The 23,920-nt window shown below is 40.2% G+C and overlaps 1 protein-coding gene and 1 pseudogene across 6 annotated transcripts in view; both read left to right on the top strand.

Moving 5' to 3' along the window:
* The window catches only part of NLRC5 (NLR family CARD domain containing 5), a 101,110-nt gene extending 99,582 nt beyond the window's left edge, over positions 1 to 1,528 (top strand). For all 6 annotated transcript variants that reach the window (XM_069107785.1, XM_069107784.1, XM_069107786.1 and 3 more), the window contains one exon: positions 37 to 1,528. In XM_069107785.1, the coding sequence (XP_068963886.1) occupies positions 37 to 112 (76 nt within the window). In that variant the 3' untranslated portion in view covers positions 113 to 1,528. The remainder of the gene's footprint in view (positions 1 to 36) is intronic.
* Positions 1,529 to 1,611: 83 nt separating this feature from the next.
* Positions 1,612 to 4,464, top strand: LOC138176862 (islet cell autoantigen 1 pseudogene; annotated as a pseudogene).
* Positions 4,465 to 23,920: the final 19,456 nt, after the last annotated feature.

Here is a 23,920-nt window from a genome sequence, read left to right on the forward strand (position 1 = left end):
GGCCTCTGATTCCTTCCCCATTCATCTCCTCTGCAGCCTGTGGAAGAATCCAGTCCCTAAGGACACGGCCCAGTTTCTCCAAGGCCAGGATCCCAGACTGAACTTCTCCTAACCAACTCCAATGGAGCCCCAGGAATCCTCCCTTAGGCTCACCATATCCACTCAAGGTGGATGTATGACCCTTTGCAGAGTGGGGGGCCAACCAGATTGAGCTGCTATCTCTACCCAGGGTACCCAGGGCATCTTCTCCTTGTCCTGGAATGTCCCTGATGTGGGGTCAGTGGGATGAAACCTGCCAGGCAATTCCCTCCTCTCCTGTAGTATCTCTCAAGGAAGGTATCTGCTTTGGACTGGACAGGGCAGGGCAGGCCCTTTGCCTGTCATGTTTCTACCTTTCTGGCTTTTCACTTTTCAGGCAAATCACTGAATTTCCCTGGGCCTCACATTTCCTTTTCTGTAAAATGATGGGGTTGAACCTTTGATGAGGTTTCCCTTCCTCAGATACATTTATGATCCTATCTATGTGTGTTTGCAATGGAGAAAATGCCACATAGTATAATGTATAATGGGGTTTAATACATTGTGTAACATGGAGTATAAAGTATGATGTAATTCAGGGACAGAGGCATAACCAGCTTCCTGTTGGCATCAGTCTGATCTGGGCTCTGTTTTATTTTATTTATTTATTTTTAAAATTAAGCCAGCCTCCCCACTAGACCTTTAGGTCAGACCTAGTCAGTGGGAAGATGGGACAGCACTGATTCAAACAGCTGGTGTGCCACTGAGTCAAGAGACCTTGGCTCTAGTCCCAGTTCTCTCATGGACTTATACATGTGACTTCGGACAAGTTATTTCCTCCGAGGTGCTGCTCACAGAAGTCCATCTGTCATGAGGGGACTGGCCTAGCTGACGGTTAAGGTTTCTTCTAACTTTGAAATTCTTGTTATTCAGTGGTATAAAGTTTTGAGTCCAGGGTTCCTCTCAGGGTCCTCTAGCCTTCTCCTTCCCCTTCCATTTGACTACTAAGCACATATTGAATACCTTGTTTGTACATAATTTTTGCTTGTTATCTCCTCAGAAGACTGTGAGCTCCTAAGGAGCTGGCATCGTTTTTGCCTTTCTTTGTATATGAGTGGGTGGAGCAATGTGGGATGTGAGCAGGCACTGAAGACCCCTTCCAGGCACATGGATCTGAAGGGAGGGGTCCTAGGTTCAAGTTCCGCTTCTTTAATTTATTTTGTAACCTTAGATATGTATCCTACCCTCTCTGAACTTGTGCTTCACATCTGTAAAATTGAGATGATACTACCTGAACTAACTTGCTAAGATGAAAAAAGCACTGGTGCTGGAGTCAGAGACCAAGAGTTACTTAACCTGTGTGGGCCTCACCTTCCTCATCTATAAAAATAAGGGGGTGGATGGGATGGCCTCAAAGGCCTCCTCCAGCTCTAGATCCCTGATTCTATGGGCCTACCTCAAAAGGTTGTTGTGACACATTGTTAGTAAACATTAAAGTGTAATGAAAAGACTTAAGTTGTGGTGGTTGTTCTTTGGAAGATGGGACACACAGACCCACAGTTGAAAAATACAAGATAATATGTGGTGAGTTACTATATTGTGAGGCAGGAATTCAGAGAGGGAAAGTTCATTAAGGGCTGATGTAGGCAAGGGAAGTTTCCAGAAGGGTGACCCCCTGACGGGCAAAGACTGTTGGGTTATATATTTGTGTCCTAGATGCCAAACTTCTCCCAGTAATAAAGACCCATCTTTTGAGTACCAACACCCTGATGGATTTGTTGAACGGAACACTACTGCCTTTGAAGACTTAAAAATAATTCTTAAGATCTCCAGAGAGGCAACACATAAATCAATGTCATCAAAGAAGTCCAGGATTGAAAAAGATGGACCAGTCATGTGGCAAGATCAAAGGCTAACTGACAGCATGCATGGTATACTGGCATTCCTTGAGACAAACAGGGAAGTCCGGGAAGGTCCCCATTACCCTGGGTGGGCCCCCAGGGGCAAACTGATGAGAGCATATGGACAGGAATGGCACAGAATCTGCATCCTCATCCCTATCGATGACATCCCAGATCCATTTAGTATTCTTAGCACAGTTCCTAGAGTCTTTCCCTCCTAATCTCTACTTCTTAATTTTCTTGGCTTCCTCTAAGTATCAGCTAAATGTCACTTTCTGCATGAAACCTTTCCAAATTCCCCTTAACATTAGAGTTTCCCCCCTGAAATTATCTCCTACGTATCCTGTATATATCTTGTTTGGTCATAGTTATTTGCATGTTGTTTCCCCCATTAGACTGTGAGCTCCTTGAACAAAGGGACTATTTTTGCCTTTCTTTGTAACCCCAGTGCTTAGCACAGTGCCTGGCACATTAGTAGGAGCTTATTAAATACTCGCTTATTTAAGTGGCCCTGATTCAGTAGACTATATGAGGGTTGTGCATGGAGGCAGAGGGTGCTCATCAAAAGAGCAGTCCAAGGCTCCTCCTCTTCTCCCCACTTATATGGGACCTGGGGCTACTGTAGCTGCCTCTATGGACTCTGACACCAGCAGGACAAACAGAGGGGTGGACGACTAAGCCAGTGGCTTGGAACAGCAGACTCAGGTGAAGGCATAGGGCTGCTAGGTGATGCCATTTATCCTTTTCTGCCATTTTCCTGCCCCTGTACCCTCAATCATCAATAACTGAAAAAGAAAAGAAACAAACATGGAAGGATATAAATGCTACTCCAAAAAAATTTTTGACCTAACATGCCCAAAGTCAAGACAAGTCAGTTTTGAATAAGATGCAACAGAAATACTGGAAAACAAAGCAAGCCCTTATCAAAGCAACAGGGAAAAAATGAAGATGAACATGTTATAGCCTTGAATGAACCCTGGATGCCAAGCTTGAGTTGTTTTACTCAGACTAGAGGACCTACATTGAATTTCTCAAAGTGATTGAACTACATCAGAAGAGGATTTGCTCCTTGCCACAAGAAGAAAACAACCTGGTTGAGTTTTTTCACTCTGAGAGGTCTCAGGACAAAACTTAAGCAGGGAAAATGATGCAAGCCACAAAGCTTCTGCTTCTCTTCCCTGCAAAATCTAGTCTCTACCAGGAGTTAGAGACAATTTGGTACTGATCCACCCCTGAAGCCTAGCTGATCATAAAGTACATGGAATAGTATTGGACAGAATAGAGGGGATGAAAGAAATGTCTCAAGAATTTGACCCAAACCTTTTCAAGCAGATGGCAAAGTTTCAGAAGGTCCAAGCCCAAGTGTGCCATGGAAAGCTTAACTTAGACAAATGCAAGAATGGCGTGGGTCAAAAAAAATGGATCTTCCTCAAACAGGCAGTATCAGACCACCTTGCTTCATTTCTGGAGAAAAACCTCATGTACCATGACAGTTACCCATAAGAGTTACAAAGTTCACTATAAAAGTAAAGCTTACAAGATCCTGTAAACAAACTAAATGAAAATGCCAAAGAGGAGAGTGCCCAGAAGGAAAGCACAGAAAAGGAGCCAGAGCAATCAGACCCACTGTTATCATTAGATGAGGACAAGAAATCTACATACTTAACCGAGGGTAGAAAGAATGCCTTTTTGACCTTAGAAGGGGAATGTAACCATGCTCCATGCTCAAGAGCCATTGATGAACTGTTGGACCAAAAACTGGTAGAGGAAGGCATCTCAGAGTCAGAAATGACCAGCAAGGATGACATGCAACTAAATGCTAAATGAAATTCTCAATGTATCTTCCTTGTATGAGAACTTCAACCAAGACTAGATAGCCATCTCTGGGAATAAGCAGAACCCAGACCCCATGGCCATGTCTGCATCTGGAAAGACAGACGCAAGCCTCCTTCATCATCAAGTTTCCTCCCTTCTAAGATTCTAGACAAAAATATGCATGACTCAGAGTCAACTCTGCAAGGCTAAAGAGAGAGCCCAGCCTTCTCTCTGTCCCAAAGCCAGCAGTGACTTCAAAACCCACCAGCCAGAATAGCACCAGCCCATCTGTGAAAGAACCTGAGAAGAATGCCCAAGACCTGATTGCCTGGTTCAAACCATTTTGCTGACCTCTTAACCCATTGTCCAACTCATATGTAATTGGGAAAACAACAAGAAGCACAAATTTCTCAGTTTTTAAGTCTGAGGTGGATGGTACCTTGTAGGACTCTCCAAGTCACCTCTTGCTACTTGGTGGTCATACAATATCCTATTGTGAACATTTCTTTGCCATGACAATAAAAGGAAGAGGCAGAGAAAGAAAGAGAGACAGAGAGACAGAGAGAGAGAGAGAGAGAGAGAGAGAGAGAGAGAGAGAGAGAGAGAGAGAGAGAGAGAGAGAATCCCAGGAGGCAATATGACCAAGGGTGTAGGGGAAAGGTGCTTGGAGGCATAGTGGTCAGTCTGACACAGGGAGAATCATAGTGAAGAGAATAGAACTTCCACAGATTCTGGTCCCCACTACTGGTGAGGTTGCATGGGGAGGAGTTAGCCTAGCCTGCTAAAGATTTCTGACTCTCATCCATTCCCATCAGAAGGTAAGACAGCATGGAATTTCATACACACATTGCTGTTTTGACAATGAATGGCCAGCAGCTGCCAAAAACAAAAAGCTTGTTCTCCCCCACCCCCACCCCAATATCAGCACCAAGGGGTAGAGTCAATCCAAAAGATTCCTGAATGTTGTCTGATAAATGAATGAATAGATGAATGAATAAATGAATGAATGAATAGCCCTAGTTAAGCCATTACTTTGTACCAAGCACTGAGCTAAATCCTGGGGACACAAATATAAAAGAAAGAGAGTCTCTCCATGAGGAGTTTACATTCTGATAGAGGTAGGCAACATCTATCCTGGAATGTTGGGAAGGGAAGGGTACATTATTAGCCTGGGAAGTCACAAGGATGGTAAGTAGAGTGCATTAACATGTCCTTTCCAAATGTAGTAATGATATCAATTTGGTTGGAGTTTCTAAGGAGAAGTGGAAAGCTGGGCAAGGAAAATAGATGGCATGAACATGCTATGGTCAGCTGGATGGGACAAGAAGTATGATCTGGCTCAGAGCTTGTTACATAAACCGTAGTGGGGGTTTGTGAGTTTGGACTCCTAGCTCATCAACCCACAGAGCTCTGTCCTGAGGTAAGAGATACAAAATTGAGTAGATTAGGTCCCACCCCTCACCCTTCAATGGCCTCTGGAAGTTGAATGATCTAGAAGTGCAGAAACAGGTTAGAGGGAATCTATTAAAATGCAACAGGAATCCAAGCATGAGGCACACACCTGGAATCCCTCTACTGGGGAGGAAGAGGTTTGTAGATGACCTCTGATGCAGTGGTCTAGGCCAATGGGACATCCCCACTTAGTCTTGCACCAATACTGTGAGCTGCCAAAAGTATGGAAGCTTCCTAAGGAGAGGTTGGAAACAGAGCAGCCCAAAGCTCCTGTGCCAGGTGGCAACTGCATTTCCACCCTGAGCAAGATAGGAAGACTCAGGCTCCAAAAAACACCCCCCAAAAAACCCCACAATCTATTATAAAGAAGGCACTACCCTCAAGAAACTTAAATTCTACTGGAGAAATAGAATTTCTAATTATTACCTAATTATAATTATATATAATTGGAACAGATAACTTTTCAGTATAGTACCAAGAGATTCACCTTGGGGAAGATATGCCTAGAATAACTATTCAAGGTTCAAGGTACTCTGAGGATGCACTCCATCATATAATGGAAAGCATGCTAGCTTTTCAGAATAAGATTCAAATCTTGGGTAGACCATTTACCACCTGTGTGACTTTGGGCAAGTCACAACCTATTTGAGCCTCAGTTTCCTCATTTATAACATGATGGAGTTGGACTAGATCTTTAAGACCCTTCACCTCTAAATCTTACAATCAACCGTAAACTATAGTTCACAAGTTCTTACGTTCCCACTAATATGCTTACTTTTTTTCAGTTATCCAGAAGACACAAGTAGTTCAAAACAAAAACATTTAATGTCTGAAATGAATGACCTCTTTTTCCTTAATTAAGTGGGAGTGTACCCTGTATAGTCTTGACTTTGATAGTGCCTTGAACAGAGTATATTTTTAATAATTGTTGAGTTGAATTTAACTGTATTGGATTGTATATGTGTTGGCAGGGAAAGACTGTGAAATGGGTAAATATGCAGTGTACCCTGGGGTGGGTATATGTGGTTTGTGCTGGAGGAGTCCAAAATTATCTAATCTACAATAAAAGAAATTGAGGCAGAGCTTTGAGCCAATATCACTTTTATTAAAAGGTCTAGATGGTTCCCTCTACTGAAGTGGACCTCAAATCTTTCTCACTATCTGAGATGCCCTCTCTCTAAGGCTTTAGTTTTATAGTACTTGAAACCCAGATGATATAGAAGAGACAAAGTAAAATATGTTAAACAGGGTCACTCATTGGTCAAGTACTCATAGGACCTGTTGGACAAGTGCCATAGGGCCATTTCCCAAGCAAAGGAATAACAAGGGTGGAGGTACAATTCAAAAATAGTTGGGGGACTTTCCATGTCATTGAGTCACAATCCCCTACCTCCACCACACTGAGCTTGGCCATTTATCCATCAGGCATTGGTTAAGCAAGTAGATTCACTAGACTAACTGAATATCAGTAAACAAGTACAATAGTAATAATCACTGCCCCTATGAAATCAAACTCAACTGAATAATACTAATTGGAAATAAACCAGGGGTCTAAAGTAGTCGTTTCCCATGGTGGGGGGCTGGGGGAGGTCAGTGAGGGAATCTCTCAGCTGCCTCATGGCTCTAGATTGCTTTCCCCAGAAATGCTCACCTGGTATGTTAAGTACAGGCAAATGATGTAGAACATCTGTGGCCGTCATTCTTTTTTTTTTTTTTTCTAAAGCAATCGGGGTTAAGTAACTTGATCAAGGTTACACAGCCAGTTATTTCTGGGTGTGGTGCTGAGTATCTGAGCCCGGATTTGATCCAGGTCATCCCGACACTGGAGCCGGTGCTCTTACTCGCTGAGCCACCTGGCCGCCCCCGTGGCTGTCATTCTTGGCATCCAGAGCAAAAGGGTTCCAGGAGCTGAAGTGATTCCCAGTGAACAGAATCAGAAACTGTTACACCATCTTGTGGAGGGGGAGTCAAAGGATAAAGGACAAAGAGTTGTTTAACCAAGTTGTTAAGTCCCAAAGCAGAGACCAAAGAGGTCTGCCCAGTACTTCCTAGGTTGTTGCCCTTTGCTTCCAGTCAGCTAAAAGAGACTATGATAAATTCCTTTCCTACTTGACCCATTTGCTTTCTTCCATACAATTTAATATTTTATTTATATAATATATGAATATTATAATATTTATCATAATACAAATTAATATTAATAATTCCAATACAATTTAAAAGTGATTTCCCTTTGTGATTGACTTTGACTTGTACCTGAGATCTTCTAGAGTTGAGGGGTAGTGGAAGGCAGGGAGGCATCTCCTTGAACTTTCACAACCTACTGAAGAGTCAGCTTTGGTGCCTTTGTGAGTGAATTGTTGTATGACACTGAACTCATATATTAATAGTGGAAGAAGCTTCCAAAAGGATTTGGAAAATCATCAGAGTTAAAGGACCTGAATTCAAATCTACTTCTACTATTTACTCCCTGTTTGACTATGGTCCTATCATGTAACTATTCTAGTTCTCAATTTCATATCTGTTAAATGTCTTTGCCTATACAATCTCTAAAATCCCTTCCAGTTTCCAATCTTATGCCCTTTAATGATGTCTCCTTCCTGGGACTCAGTTTTCCCTATTTGTAAATGGAGAGGTTCGATCAATCAATAAATGTTTAGTAAGCACTTATTCTGTGCCTGGCATTGTGTTAGGTGCTAAAAATACAAATACAAAAGTGAAACCATTTCTGCCCTTAAGAAATGTATATCCTACTGGTTATACTAAAGAGTCTCTGAGATCTCTTCCAGCTCTAAATTCCAGGAACCTAAATCAAGTCTTTTCTCTGGGTTTCAGTTTCTTCCTCTTTAAAAGGAGAGGATTAGGGGCGGCCAGGTGGCTCAGCGAGTAAGAGTACCGGCTCCAGTGTTGGGACGACCTGGAGATCAAATCCCGGGCTCAGACACTCAGCACCACACCCAGAAATAACTGGCCGTGTAACCTTGAGCAAGTTACTTAACCCTGATTGCTTAAAAATGAAAAAAATGAAAAAAAAATAAAAGGAGAGGATTGAATTAGATACATGTTTCTATATAGTGATTCATCAACCATTTAGGGGTTTACAATGAGGGGTTTGCACTTAAAAAATCTTTAATGACACTTTAAGGCAGAAAATAATTTTACAATTATTTTGCAAATATATTTTCCCTCTGTAACAACAAGCATGTGCATGTTTGAAATATTATAGGTACACTTCAGCAGAGATTTGGACCCATTGTGATCATGCACACAGCAATTTTCATGTTTGTACAGTGATTATATCAAACTTTTACTACTTCTAAATGATATTGTATGTTCTTACAGTCTCTCAACCTGCCATCAAATTGTTTTCAAACAGCTACAATGTTTGAACATTCCAATGCATTATTTACACTAAGCTGAAGTAGCTCCCTCATTCCCTGTTAATGTATAATTATACCTTATTAGCTGTGTAAGCACATGATCAGGATGTTCTTGTAGCAAATGTCAGAGTGGAAAACCACAATCATTGGTCATATGTTAAGAACCATCCTGAAGCCATTATGACCCATCACAACATCTGTAGAAACAAACCTTAATATTGCCTCTTGCTCCAGTATTAAGGCTGTTTTCCTATTTAAACTTATCCTACACTTATATTACTATTCACCTAACTGGTGGATTTTCAAATGAAGTGGTAGGCAACACAGATCAATTATTTAGTAGCGTTTCAGTGAGAGTGTAGTGGGTTTGCCAATGGAAGAAGAAAAGAAAGTCATGTCTGATTCCTTACAAAGAAAGGTTAGTTTCTATCTCCACTCCACATTCCATCTGCAGCTCTTCTTGGTTTCAACTCCACAGAACAAGATGTCCCTTCCAGGATAAACTAATCTCTTCAGATCTCATCACTATGGTACTAACTCAGCCTTGGATAGTCATTACTTTCCTATGTCCCCCAGGTCTCTCCTCTCTAATTGGAGGGCTCTGTGAGAGTACTAAACTCCACCCAAAGCTTCCCTTTATAGAGGGCATAACCTGGACTTTGCAACTTAGTTTTTCCTGATTTGCAGCTATCTTTAATTTCAATTCCTTGGAATAGGTCAGGTACTCCCTGGCATTCCCCCCCCACTCCTGCTTTCTAGCTTTTTTTAATGTGATTTCTTCCCATATTAGATTGTAAGTTCCTTGAGGGCAGAAACTGTCTTTCTTTTTCTTATTTGTATCACCAGTTCTTAGAACAGTGTTTGGCATATAGTAGACACAATAAATATTAATCAAATTTAATATCTAAACATTACTTAGAAATGAAGCAATATATGCAATTGAGCTTTATGTACTATCATTTACAATAGTACTTGTCATTAACCAGTAGAAAAATAAATCTTTTATACCATAATTAACTATTCACTTTTGTTAATTGTTTAAATAGCCATATCTTCTGGAGTCTGAGTATGCCAATAAAATCAATGTTTAGCTGTGAGGGAGTATTTTTCTGCCTATCTATTGTTAAGAAAAAAAAGTTGCTTGGAAGAATACACAATTGCATCAATTGTACTGGTAGAGTATTCTCATATATTTAACAAGTATTAAATATAAAAAATATTTTTGTAGATTTTTTTTTAAAATAGCAACTCCAATGGATCATTGGATAAAAATTAAAATGTACCCAAAATAAGAATTTTGAAAAATGTGTTAATGAGCAATCTTGAAATACTCATTCAGATTCAGTATACTGTGATCAAGAAGTTAAAGTCATCCAATAGGTTGCAATTCTGAAATAATACACAAAGATATTGGAGAAACCTGTATTATAATGGGTGTAAAAGAGGAAATACAATAAAGAATACATTAAATTTGTTTTTCAATTTCTTGGAGATAATTAATATCTTTGACCACAATGTAAAATTGTGGAGGTCTTACAAACAACAGCTTAAAACCTTCTCTTTTGTCTCAATAGTTACAATCAAAATATGAAAGCTATGTTGCTAAGCTTGTTGATTTTTTAAGTGGAAAGAACAAGATTTGAAAACATCATAGTGATTCCATTTATTTCTGTGAATAAGTAAGAAAGTTTTTAAAAAAACAATTAAAACTTCATACATAGTAAGTTATCAAATTGCAAAAGATAAAGAAATTCAATATTGTAGAAATATTAATTTTGCTGTGTGCCAAAGCAATTCAAGTATATGTTAAAAGATGCTTTAAAAAAAATTTAGAGATACCTGTCTCTAAAAATACCTATCTCTTGGGGGCAGCTAGGTGGTGCAGTGAATAGAGCACCGGCCCTGGAGACAGGAGGACCTGGGTTCGGATTTGACCTCAGACACTTAACACAAAAAATAGCTGTGTGACCTTGGGCAAGTCACTTAACCCCAATTGCCCTCCAAAAAAGCAAAAAAAAAAAAATACCCATCTCTTTGGATACATAAAATGTCTAATGGTTTTTAATCAGATATTGTAGGAAATGTTTTTTAAAGTGGCATTTACACTTTGCAATAAGATGAGACAGCTGATGTTTATAACAGCCATTTTAATTCTATTTGTAAGATATCTGCCTCAGTAAAGTGGAAGAGAACATGCTGTTTGATCATCAGTTATTAGGAAGAACAAATGGGGAAGGTATTTTTATCTCATTAATCCATACATTGAAGGAAAACAAAGCAATGTGTCCTCTTGTGGAATTTGCACAGATGGAACAAAATCAATGACTGGGAAATTTGACGGCATTGTTTCATGTATTAAAAAATAATGTGAATATAAGATACAGCACACACAAGTTTTGGCATAAAAAAAGAATATCATGAAAATTTAAAAGTATGTTAGATGATGCTGTCAAAATAGTTAATTTTTTTAAAAATAAAGATCCATTGACTCTTAATTGTTTACCATTTTATGCAGAGATAGGTAGTTAGCAAAGAGAATTGTTAGGTGGTTTTCCCATGCCAGAGTGATTACTCATCTATATGAATTCTCAATATCTTTTCTCAAAAAAGCTAGTTGTCTTCTTCACTAACCATCCTTTTCACCAAAGTAAGTATTCAAGTGATATGACATGACTAGAAAGATGAGCATATTTAGCAGACATCTTTTCAAAAACGAACAAATCAAATACATCATTACAGGGTGCAAATGCAAGCATATTCAACGTTCAAGATAAAGCAGAAACTGATTAAAGACACTAAAATTTTAGAACCACATAACTGAGAACAGTACTGAGTGCTTTGTGACATTGCATAATTCCTTATTAGAATAGGAACTATCTTTGGATCAAGCTGTCAAGAAAGAAATAAGTGATCACCTGAAATTTTTAGAAAAAATTTTCAGTGAGTAAATACTGGAATTTTCAACAAATTAAATTGAATTTTCAACTTGTTGATATGTCTTTTGCATTTCTAGATGCTCCATTAACAATGGAAATGATAAAATAATATTTAATTGACATAGCAATGGATATTGGAGTACAAACATCATTGAAATATCACAGCCTCGTAAATTTGGGGGTAAAATCTAAAAACTCTACAAGAGAGTTTGTAAAATTATTTCACCATTTTCTACCACATATTTGTATAACCAAGCAGTTTCATTTCATTTTTTTTAATAACTCTTATCTCAAATCCCTTTGCGCATGACTTTCATCATTGGTGGAGACTGATGCTTCACATCTGCATAAGGAATGAAACTGGTTAGTACTTAAAAGCATAGAGTTTTTGATCTTCTTTTTCTGCTCCAAAAGAGAAGACAAATAATTCTAGATTCTCTTCAAGAAGAGGTCCCTGAAGAAAGAGAAAGACTCTGGGAAGTTGCTAACATGAACAGAATCTCTCTAGAAACTGGAAACCAGAATACCAGGATCTCTCTTCTCCCAAACTCTCATCAAATTCCTCCCTTCACAAGCATAGAGCATTAAATAATCTCCACCAATCAGAGTCTTATGCAAATGTGCTTTGAGCTGAGGGTTACACTTGTTTTAAGTCAAAATGAGTAAATAAACCCAATGCAGAGCCTGATTTAAGATTGTGCTTGATACTGAGCCAAAAACTACAAACCTGTATTCAAATAAAGAATCCAACAATGAAATTAAGTGTATATATGATTATGTTAAAACTCTTTTAGGTCATAACTTACTATTCATATTCAACAAAATTTGGAAAATAAATTTACTATGAAGTTTTACAGATAATACTAAGAATATGAAGTCTTGCTAGATTACTTCTTTTAATTCTTACAGAATGTACCACCCAAAATATTTGTAATTATATAATTAAAATGGATAGAGGCAGGGAGGCAAGAAGACATATATTCAAATCCCAGCTAAGGTACTTATTACATCACTTCAACTCTATCTGCCTCAGTTTATTCAACAGAAAAATATAGCAATACCACTTCCTCCTCAGGAATGTTGTAAGACTCAAATGAAATAATATTTGTAAAGTGCTTAGCACAGTGCCTGGATATAGTAGCTACTTAATAAATACTTAACAAATCTTTCCTTCTTTATAGGTAGAATAAGAGTTTACAGTTTATAATTATGATTACATAATGCAAATTATAATTTAAAGCTTTTGGGGGCAAAAGTTATTATGAGTACCTAAGAAATAAGTCTAAAAGAATATTACAAGTTATATATTAAAATGCCCTAAGGTTTTGAAACACTTTTTTTGTTGAAAGAGGTTCAAGAAACAAAAACATCAGGAACTACTCAACCAAACAATTTCTAAGACACCCTTCCAGTTCTAAAACCGGGCAAGAATATAATGGGTAGATAGGATATAACCCTGAAAAGATAAGAGAAAAATTATAGAGCTCTAGTCCTCACCCGGATGGGGCGATTGAGGTTGCTGTTGCATTTGTCCTTCATTTTAGAAGAGGACCTTGGCATCAGGGAGATGACGACATGACTTGCAGTTGACTTGGATTTGAGGGAGGGAGGGCTGTGCAAGGTCACCAGCCTCACTTTCTCCTCCAGAGCCATCTGGGTCCAGTGGCCAATTCATCAGGATGACTGGAGATGGCACAGGATGCAGTGGGAGATCCTGGTCTTTTTAGGCTAAGGCCTTTTCAGGTTCTCACTTAGGGTGAGGTAACACCCATTCAGTGAAGAGGAGCTCTCTTTAAGAAGTGAATCAAGGGATGGCCCCTTTAATTAAAAATAAAAATCAAACTGGGAGGGGAAGACCCTGAGAGTTGCTGGTCAAAAGAAAAACAGTTACTATTGACATTCACTCTGAGCCAGGAGGGCCCAAAATATAACCATTAAGTTGGGCTTCGACAGGGATCTATTGTGGTCCAATCTGTGAGCTCCAGTGTGAAATGGCATTAAGGCTTGGTGTTTGAGAAAGAGATCCAGCCAGTAAACCCCAAGTTAACTAGGCAGCTTTCGTCCTTCAAAATTTACCTTCCTTTGAAGAGGCAGAGGCAGAGGCTCCAAGCTGAGTTACCCAACTGGCTGGGCTTTCATTCAGGCAGCTTGGACTTTCATTCAGGCACCAAATTCTAGGAAGAATGACCTCTGGACCAGTACCTCCTGAGAAACGTGCAATGGCATAGATGTAGTTTCCATAGAAACCGCTAGATGGCAGACTGACATTGCGAAGTCTAAGTAACCTTTGAATCCCGTTTTTGTCAGGAGAGAAAAGAATAAAAAAGAATCTTGGTCCAAGAAAAGTTGGAAATTATAGAAGAGGATTTGGTCATGTTTAGAGTTGCCAATAGAGGAGAGCTCTCTAAGCCTCTGCATTATGTTTGAGTGGAGGCTGGAGAAACCCTTGTCTAAGAAATTCATAGGCTGATAGATGAAGAGCTGGAAAGGACCTCCGAGGCTGTCTTGTCCCTGCTCCCTCATTTTATAGACGATGAAACTAGAGATTAAGTGACCTGCCCAGGGTCACACAGCTAATAAGGGCCTGAGGTGGGATTTGAACCCAGGCCTTTCTGAGGTTGTTGGGAACTTCTGTATTGTTTAATTGTTTGAACTAAGATGAAGGATCAAAATTTTACTTCTAAATTCCGAAAGTCATTTTTTCTGTTCCTTTTATGAACAAGGAGACATTCATCAGGAGCATTTGCCTGACTAGCATTGGGGAAGGTGTCCAACCCTGATGTCACTCTTGCCACTTGTCACTCTTCCCTCCCCTGCCGCTGACTGGATGCTAACCTTTGGTGTCATTGGTGTGCCCCCAACCTGCCTCAAAGGGGAAAGTCCTCAGGGCCAGGTGCCACACCTCTGGACAGGTGTGCCCAGGAACCAATCTTAATGGGCCTTCGTGATCTAGAGAGACTCTTGGGCAGGGGTGGTCCCTATAGGAGAGAAGATCGGAATCCTGGGCCCCTTAACTTCCATCCTCTCTTTCCTTTGAACTTTTGTATACTTAACATTCATGATCCTATTCCTCAGGAGTAATTAAGTCACTGAATGCTAAAGTTGGCAGGGACTTTAAGAGACTCTTTAGCCTACCTCCCTCATTTTACAAAAAAGGAAAATGAGATCCAAAAAGGGAACATAACTCTTAAAGGTCCCTTTTTGCCTAAGGTCATAGAGAATCTGACAGGATTAAACAACTCAATTAACAACAAAAGTTCCTTGATTATGAGTGTCTTTGTTTTCAGAGTTCCACTCTGGGTGGAGAGTAGATCGGGGTCATTTATAGGGCCAATACCTACTATTCTAGGATTGAGTGAAGAGGAGTGTCTAGGCTTCTTGAAGAGCATGACACTGGATTCCTGTGGAAATATTCTCATTTTTTTCTGTGAATTGGTTTCCTGTTTACCTCTCCCATGCCTAACCCTCCTCCCAGCCTAAGTCCAAAATTCCAATAAACTCTAATAAACTGCCAACTGCTGCTGGAATAAACAACAGAAACATTTATAGCCTGAGAAGGCTGTTACAAACTGCTCCCTCTCATACTGGACTGGAGCCTTCCTTATTCCCTTTTGTTGGGAAATCTCCTCTGATTTGTCCCACCCACCACCATTTGACTTTCTTTAGGGAAATTTTTATTGTGATCTTTTGCTTTTATATCATCTACACTTCCTAGTACATTCCTGCCCACTTAACCCCCCTCACAGGGAGCCCATCCTTGTAATGAAGAATAGGAAAAAAAGAGGGGAAAAAAACAGTTCAGTAAAATTAACCAAGACACCAAAAAGAGCTTGACATTTTCACACTATGCTCTTCTGTCACTGTAAAGAAGGGGTTCCTGAGTTCTTACAGGACTTCTTTAATTTCTTTCCAACACAGGATCAGTCAGTCCATCAAATTAGGTCAACATAGATATGAAAATCAGCATAGTCACCCCTTGTTGCTGGTGTGTTTTTCCTTCATTTTAGAAGAGGACTTTGGCATCAGGGAGATGACAACATGACTTGCAGTTGACTTTGATTTGAGGGAGGGAGGGCTATGTGAGGTCACCAGCTTCACTTTCTCCTCCAGAGCCATCTGGATCCAGATGTCACCCCTTTATGTATCTTCTGTACTCCCAGATGAGTCTTGGTATTAAAGAAATAAGGTTATGGAGTAAATATGCCTACTTGTAATCAAAATGAATGGACACTCCCTCCCTCCCTCCTCAGTGGTATCACACAGGAAGGGGAGATGGGTAAGAATGTGAGCTACCTGGTACATTCTCCATATCTTCAAGCCAAGCTACCTTGGCTTCCCAGTCTCTCTGCCTCCACCTTCCCAGTTTAGGGATAGTAGGTGTCCACTGAGGCATATTCTTTAGGACCTCACAAGAATGTATATGTTCCTTAGGGCAAGTTATTTCATCTGTCTGGTCCTCTGTTTCCTCCCCTCTCAAGATTAAAAGATAAATAGTAAAACTAACCAAACATATCAAATGTCTAACAATCTATGCAATTTTCCAAACAGATAGTCCTCCGCCTCTGCAAAAAAGAGACAGAGATGCCTTTTCTCAATTCTTTCCTGGGGCCAAGTTTAGTCATTATAATTATGCATTCAGGGTTTTTTTTCTTTCTATTTACATCACTATGGGCATGATACATATTGTTCTTCTAGTTCTGCTTATTTCATTTTGTATTAGTTCATATAGGTCTTCCCATACTTCTCTGGATTATTAGTATCTCTTATAACCATTTCTTATAACCATAAATTCAATTCTATAAACATTTATTAAGCACCTACTATGTGCCAAGCACTGTGATAAGCCTGGAGACACAAATAAGAACCAGAAAGACAGTCCCTGCCCTCAAGGAGCTTACCATAGAGTGGAGGAAGACAATATTCAAAAGGAAACTGAAAAGTGGGGAACTGTTGGGGTGGGGAACCAGAAGTTATGGTGTTCCATGGAGTCAAAACCAAGCAGAGCTGAGGATGGAAAATGGAAAGTTCCCTGGAAAGTTCTGAGCCCTCTATAAAGGAAGGTTCTAGTCCTCCAGTCAAAGGGGAGAGGCAAGAGATGAAGTTGAGAAGGTGTTAAGTAACAAAAACTGAGTCACTTGTCATGATGATGAGATTTCAAGTGATCAGCTCATCGTGGGTGAGGTAAGATTTTCCCTGGAGTTGAAACCAAGCAGAGCTTCAGATAGAAAATGGAATTACCTATATTATAATATGTATAATATTATGTATGTATATATTTTATATGATATACACATATATTATATGTAATGTGCATATTTTATGTGACATATACCGTGTTTCCCCGATAATAAGACCTATCCCGAAAATAAGCCCTCCCCTTACTGTGTAAGATTCCTCTAAAATAAGCCCTCCCCCGAAAATAAGCCCTATTGAGATTGCTACTGTAGTGAAGGTGATCCCCTGCGCTACACGCTACATTACAGTACCCTCTGTATGCACCGTCCCCCTCCCCCATGAAACGCACGCCGCGCTCCGAGCTGCATCCAATCAGAGCTGCAGCAGTGAGTGCATAATCCTGTTCTTCCCCAGTGATTTGCTTATTGAATAAAGGTACATTTTTTTGTTCACATTTACCTGTTTATTAAAATTGCTGTCAATGTTCATTAAAATAAGCCCTCCCCTGAAAATAAGCCCTCTGGTGTTTTTCTGTCCAAAAAAATTAATAAGACAGTGTCTTATTATCGGGGAAACATGGTACATGTAATATAGGTGTATATTTATATGACAAACATGTGATACGTGCATATATTTTGTATGCCATATACATCTATATTATATGGCTATATATTCCATTATATTCATGTACCATAATTAATTTAGCAATTCCCCAGTCCATGGGGACCTACTTTGTTTCCAGCTCTTTGCTACCACAACAGGTGCTGATATTAATATTTTGGTTTCTGTGAAACTGATCAGTTTCCCAGTCTTGTTTTTATCTTCACAAACATCCCCTTCTCTTTCCTCATACAGTTACTTCTATAATTTAGGCCTTCATCAACCTGCTTCCAGGACTATTGAAATAGTCTCCTAATTCATCTCCCTGTCTTAAGTCTTTCCCCTCTCTAATCCGTTCTCTACACAATTTTCAAGCATATGTTTGACCATGTCACTCCCCTGCTCAAGAAACTCTAGTGGCTCCCTATTATTTTTAGAAGAAAAAATGAACTCTTTTGTTTGACATTTTAAGCCTTTTACAACTTGATTCCATCCTACTTTTCAAGTTCATTATATGTAACTCCTCTTCATGCATTCTATCATCCAGTCAAACTGATTTTTTCCCCATCTCACACATGAGACATGTCATCTCTTGTCTCTATGCCTTTTCATATGCTGCCCCCTATTCATACAGCTCTGTGAGGCAGAGTAGTAATACTCACCTTCTCACCTTTGCCTATTCAAATCCTTACCTTCCTTCAAAACTGAGCTCAAGATCCACCTATCGTCTGACTCAGGTTCATCTGTATAAAGCCACAGTTCTTGGGAGCTCTAACCTGTAGTGAGGCAGCTGGCTGGCTGGACACTTCAGATAGAGGAAGTAAGTGGACTCAAGTCCAGAAGCATTTATTAAGCAACTCTTGGGCTAAGGATACAAAGAAAGGCAAAAAAATAATCCTTGCTCTCATGGAGCTATCAGTCTAACAGGGGGAGACCAGACGCAAATGACTAATTACAAACAAGGCAGGCTCTAGTGTTAAGGGAGATTGGAAAAGTCTTCTTGCAGAAGGGAGGATTTCAGCTGGGACCCCAAAAAAACGCCAGGAAAGACAGGAAAAAGAGATGAGGAGGGAGAGGATTCCAGGCATGGGGCAACAATCAGAGAATATGCAGAGGTGGGAGATGGAACAGCAAAAAGGTCAGTGTCACTGTATTGCAGAGTACATGGATGGGAGTATGGAGTAAGAACACTGGAAAGGCAGGAAGGAGTTTATTAAATGGGGGAGTGGGAGGGTTTTGACACTGTCAGATATGTCCTATAAGATCAGTTTGGGAGATGGCTAGGTGGCAAAGTGAATAGAGCACTAGCCCTGGAGTCAGGAGGACCTGGGTTCAAATTTGGCCTCAGATACCTGACACATTTACTAGCCGTGTGACTTTGGGCAAGTCACTTAACCCCAGTTGCCCTCCAAAAAGCAAAAATAAAATAAGATCAGTTTAACAGCTGAGTGGACAATGACCTGAAACATGGAGGAATGAGGTGGGAAGACTAACCAGAACACTATTGTGATTGGCCAGGTATGAGGTGATGAGATCCTGCACCAGGGTGGCAGTGGTGTCAGAGGAGAGAAGGGGGTGATTAGAAAATATTCCATAAGTAGAATGGAGAGGCTCTGGCAACTTATTGGATATGGGGTGAATGAGAAATCAAGGAAGATACCCTAGAAGGGAAAGGCTGGGAAGAGACCTTCAGTAGGGTGAACTGGTAAACTTTTAAATATACTTGGTCACTGAAGAATGGTAGTGTTCTCCACAGTAATAGGGAAGTTAGGAAGAGAAGAGAGGGTTTGGGGGAAAAGATAATGAATTCAGCTTAGGAACTGAATTGAATTTAAGATGTCTCTGTAATATCTAATTCAATATGTCTAATAGGCAAAATTGACCAGGGGGCAGTCTGCCTGGTTTTTGTTAGTTGGATACGGTATCTATGACTAAAGGACTGTCTGACAATCTTTATCAGGGAGAGGCTTTAGCCATTATGTCCTGACTGACTGGAGCCTCTGAGATGTGGACTAAAGTGATCTAAAGAGATAAACCCTAGGAAATGGTAGGTTTCAGACTCTGTGAATAGAGACCAAATAGAGTCAATTTGCCTAGTAGAGATGATAAATACAAAAGGGAAACAGACCCAGTTGAGAAATGCTGGATGGCATAAACAAAAATATGTCATCTTTTAGTTTCGTCAAAGCCCTGAGTTTCCACTAGATATGTGTGCCATAGCTGCATATCTTTCCTTCGTGTGTGACTCTATGAGTGTCCACTCTCTCCATTGATGGTATATGTTTTTGCTGGAGAATGTGCCTTCAGGTTTGAAGGACAGATGTTCAATTTAGACTTATTATGAAAAGTTATTTAAATTCCTTTTCTTCGAATTGATTGTATACTCAAGCTGATAAGAGGGGCAAATAAACATATCAGTGGAGGCTCATTAGCTATGGTGTTTAGTGAAGGTGTACCTACAGAGAACCTTGAACCTGGGGTAGCTATTCTAGGGGTCCCATATATGGAGGAAGATGTCCTAGGCCATACTCACTTTCTCAGCACACACCCTGGGTTCTTTAGGCAGGAAACCTTTGACCACATTGCAGGGAGGGAGATAGGAAGGAAGCTTTGCCCAGTATTGTGGCAACTTGAGTCCTGCTCTCTTTAAGGGTTATATGATTGATAGTGGCAGAAGTCATTCAAATTTTTATCTCCTTAACCACCACTACTCCTAGGGAGCCCGAGCTTCTTTATGACTGATATTTCAGGATTCTCAGAATCTGGCCTGATGCTTTGGCAGCAATGAGTTGTAGGGAAGAAGTATTAGGCAGGGTATCCTCCAGACCTTAGAGAATGCATCCCCTTTATGATGGAGTATCCTAGTTGAGAGGTCCCAAAAGATAAGTTACTCAGGAGAATAATCTCCATCCCACATGAACCCAGAATCACAGACTAATGAGGAAAACTAATCCCCCATATTTATAGAAACAGATTCAAAATATTAGAGCCGGAAAAGACCTGGAAGATCCAATCCCCTCATTTTGTAGCTGGGGAACCTGTGACCCAGAGAGGGAAAGTTACTTGCTCATCAGCACCCAGCTCATTTGTCTTTTGACTTTTTCCAGGAAGCATGCTCTAGAAGGGAAAGGCTGGGAAGAGGCCTTCAGTAGGGTGAACTGGTAAATTTCTGAATGCACCAATTTGGTGGGAGCCTTCTTGAGCAGCTAAGGAGAACAGGGACTTATAATGGGCTACCTCTCACCTCAGGTGTCAGCCACAGGAGCTGTAAGTGTACATCTCAGTTTGATGCTCAGAAGGAGTGCCTAGGCATGGGAAGGGGGGTGGGGGGGAGGGAGGTTCACATGAATGAATGAACAGTTTTATCCCTGTGGATAAATATACCTAAACTGCCAGGTCTTTCTGAAAGGGTGTTTTTACCAATGACATATGAGGCTGTGTGTGTGTATGTAAAAATAAACTTACACATAGAATGATGAAATACACAAGAATAACTCTCTATTTGGAGAAACCTGGGTCTCTATAAATATATGGACACAAGAAAACACTCAGCTGCCTCATGGCATCTCACTCTATATCAGGCTACAAAAATATTTTTCTGAACATCCCAAAATAGTTGTCTATATACAGAAATGTGTATGTACAGGAAATAAAACTTCAATTAACTAGAAGAAAATGTATGTAAAATACTTTGTATGTAAATATGAACTATTATTATAGAATCATGAATGAATGAAGACATCTCTGTGCTCAGTTCTAAGGACAAAGCAGGAAAGCGCAATGAATCAGACTCAGATCAAGGATTTGCTCAAAAAAAGGAACTTCTAGGGGACTGCCTGGGAGGCATTCCAGGTCTCCAATTTTCTACACCAAAGGTTCTTAACCTTTCTGTCATGGTCCCCTTGGGCAGTCTGGTGAAGCCTATGGAAACCTTCGCAGAATGTTTTTTGTTTGTTTGTTTTTGGAGGCAATCAGGGTTAAGTGACTTGGTCAGGGTCACACAGCTAGTAAATATCTGAGGCTGGATTTGAACTCAGGTCCTCCTACTGCAGGGAAGAGAGAGGCACAAGACAAAGTCTTCTACCTCATGGAGTTTATGGTTTCTTTGGGGAAACAGCACATACACTCAGGAACAGGGTAGCTAACAATTCCAGGCAGTAGGGACCAAGTGACAAAGAAGGATTCATAGACAGGGTCACCAAACAAAGTAGGAATGTGTGGTGTGGTGGGAAGAACACTGGATTGGGAACCAGAGATTCCAGGTTTGTATCTTAGCTCTGTCACTGGCTACTTGTGCAACAAATAGCTTCCAATTCCTCTAGGTCCAATCTTTCTAAAATATACCTTACCATGCCACCCCCCTCAGTCAGTCAATAAATATTTATTTAAAAGCACCTACTTTGTTCTAGACACTGTGCTAAGTGCTGGAGATACAAGAAAAGCAAAAGACAGTCTCTGCCCACAAGGGGCTCTCAGTTGGGAAGGAGGGGAAGAAAACATGCAAACAACTATGTACAAACAAGCTATATACAGGATATGTAGGAAATATACAGAGGGAAGGTACTAGAATTAAGAAGAATTGGGTTGGAGTTCAACTGAAGCCAGGGAAGTCAGGAGGCAGAGATGAGGAATAAGAGTACTCGAAGCATGAGGGGAAAGCCAGGGAAAATGCCTAATCAGATGAAACATCATGTTGGATGAACAGCAAGGAGGGCAGTGTCACTGGTTTGGAGGAGAGAGAGAGAGAGAGAGAGAGAGAGAGAGAGAGAGAGAGAGAGAGAGAGAGAGAGGAAAGAATGGTGTAAGATTAGAAAGGTAAGGGGCCTGGGTTATAATGGCTTTGCACATCAACTAGAGAATTTTATAGTTGATCTTGGAGGTGATGGGGAACCACTGGACTTTATTGAATATGTTGGGGGCAGGTGGTGAAATGATCAGACCTTTGATTTAGGAAAATCACTTTGTTGGCTGAGTGGAGATTGGACTGGAGTGCAGAGAGACTTGTGGCCTGGAGAATCATCAGCAGGCTATTGCCATAGTCTAGATGTGAGAAAATGAGGGCCTAAACCAGGGTGGTGACAGAATCAGGAGAGAAGAGAAATAGATATTTGGCAAATGGTATATTTGAGAGATGTTACAAAGCAGACTTTGACAACAGATGGGATATGCTCCAAAACCTTCAGTGGCTTCCTACTGTCTCTAGCATACAATTTTAACTCCTCACCTTGATATTTAAGGTCCTTCACAGTCTGACTCCAGCCTACCTTTCCAGACTTGTCACAATACTTCCTTTCACACATTACATTATAGCCAGACTAGACTTCCTGCTGCCCCTCTTCTAAATTTGACATATCATCTCCTTCTTCTACGTTCACATATCTTGCATTACACTTTATCTATGTATTTATATTTAAAGTATTTTGCAAATCTTAAAGTGAAAGTGTTAGCTATTACTGTTGTAGTTGTTGTTTATAGAAATAATGGACAAAGTAATACTACTAGTAGTACTAGTAGCAGTAGTACTACTAATACTAGTAATACTACTGCTACAATTCTACTAGTATTAGTCTCAGTACTAGTATTTGTACTAGTAGAGTTGTAGCAGTAGTATCTTATTGGGGAGAAAGCCAATATCCAATAGAATGCAAGTTTCTTGAGGACAGGGATTTATTTTGAGTTTCTTCAGCCTTTTAATCCCTAATAGCACAGTGTCTTGTACCGAGCAGGCACTTAAGAATTGTATGTTGAATTTGAATTTGTTGACTGTATAGTAGGAAGCAAGTGGACTAGATTATTGCTAAGGTTTTGCCATCCTAAAAGAGATGTTTGCAGCTGGGGAAGCCTTCAGGAAGAGGTGGAGCTTGAGCTGGGCCTCAAGGGATGGATAGCTTCAGAGGATGGGGGAGGGACTAATATGAAAAAAATATGATGAGGATGATGAAGATGTCGGAGGGAGGAAAAGGTCATACTTAATGTGGGAGGTAAGAATGGACGATAAGAGGAGGGCTAGATTCTAAACAAAGAAAAATCTACTCAAGTAGGAAAGTGACTAATATACTTGAGAAGGATGTGCAACAATAAGGTAGAAATAGGAAGGATTTGGGGGTTGTTACCCAAAAAAATTAATCAAAGCAGCACCATTCCCCTACCCCCAATAGCCAGTTAATGGAAGTTTGTCTATTCTGTGTGTAGAATTCTGTACATGTATATCAGATGCATGTGCAGAAACGGATATAAGCTTGCACACATGAATATATGAATTGCACACCCGTGTGTGGTTTTTTTGTGTGTACAGCTTTGTAAAAGGTTTTGTTCCTTCTTTAAAGAATAGGTGCTCTTGAGGAGAGGGACGCCTCGACTTGCTTCACTTAATTACCAGAGACGAAGCTAATTGCCGTTACATTAAGGAGGCCCCAGGCAGCTGTTCTGACCGGGTTTTACCAACCGTGAGGCTTCGGGCAGCACGCCACATGGGAGGAATCTGTGTCATCCTCCAAGCCTATAGCTGCACGAAGATGCTGAAATCTTTCCTAGTATAAACAGCTTCAATAATAATATGCCCCAAACAACGCCCTTGTCTTTCCTATTTCTCTAGGGATCTCAGCTGAGAGGCATTTCCTTAGGGTGCGGAATGAAGCCAGTA

The sequence above is a fragment of the Petaurus breviceps genome, unplaced genomic scaffold (assembly GCF_028583685.1).
Source record: "Petaurus breviceps papuanus isolate PSGF00001 unplaced genomic scaffold, PetGlider_PUasm1.0 90281, whole genome shotgun sequence".
Taxonomy (NCBI): Eukaryota; Metazoa; Chordata; class Mammalia; order Diprotodontia; family Petauridae; genus Petaurus; species Petaurus breviceps.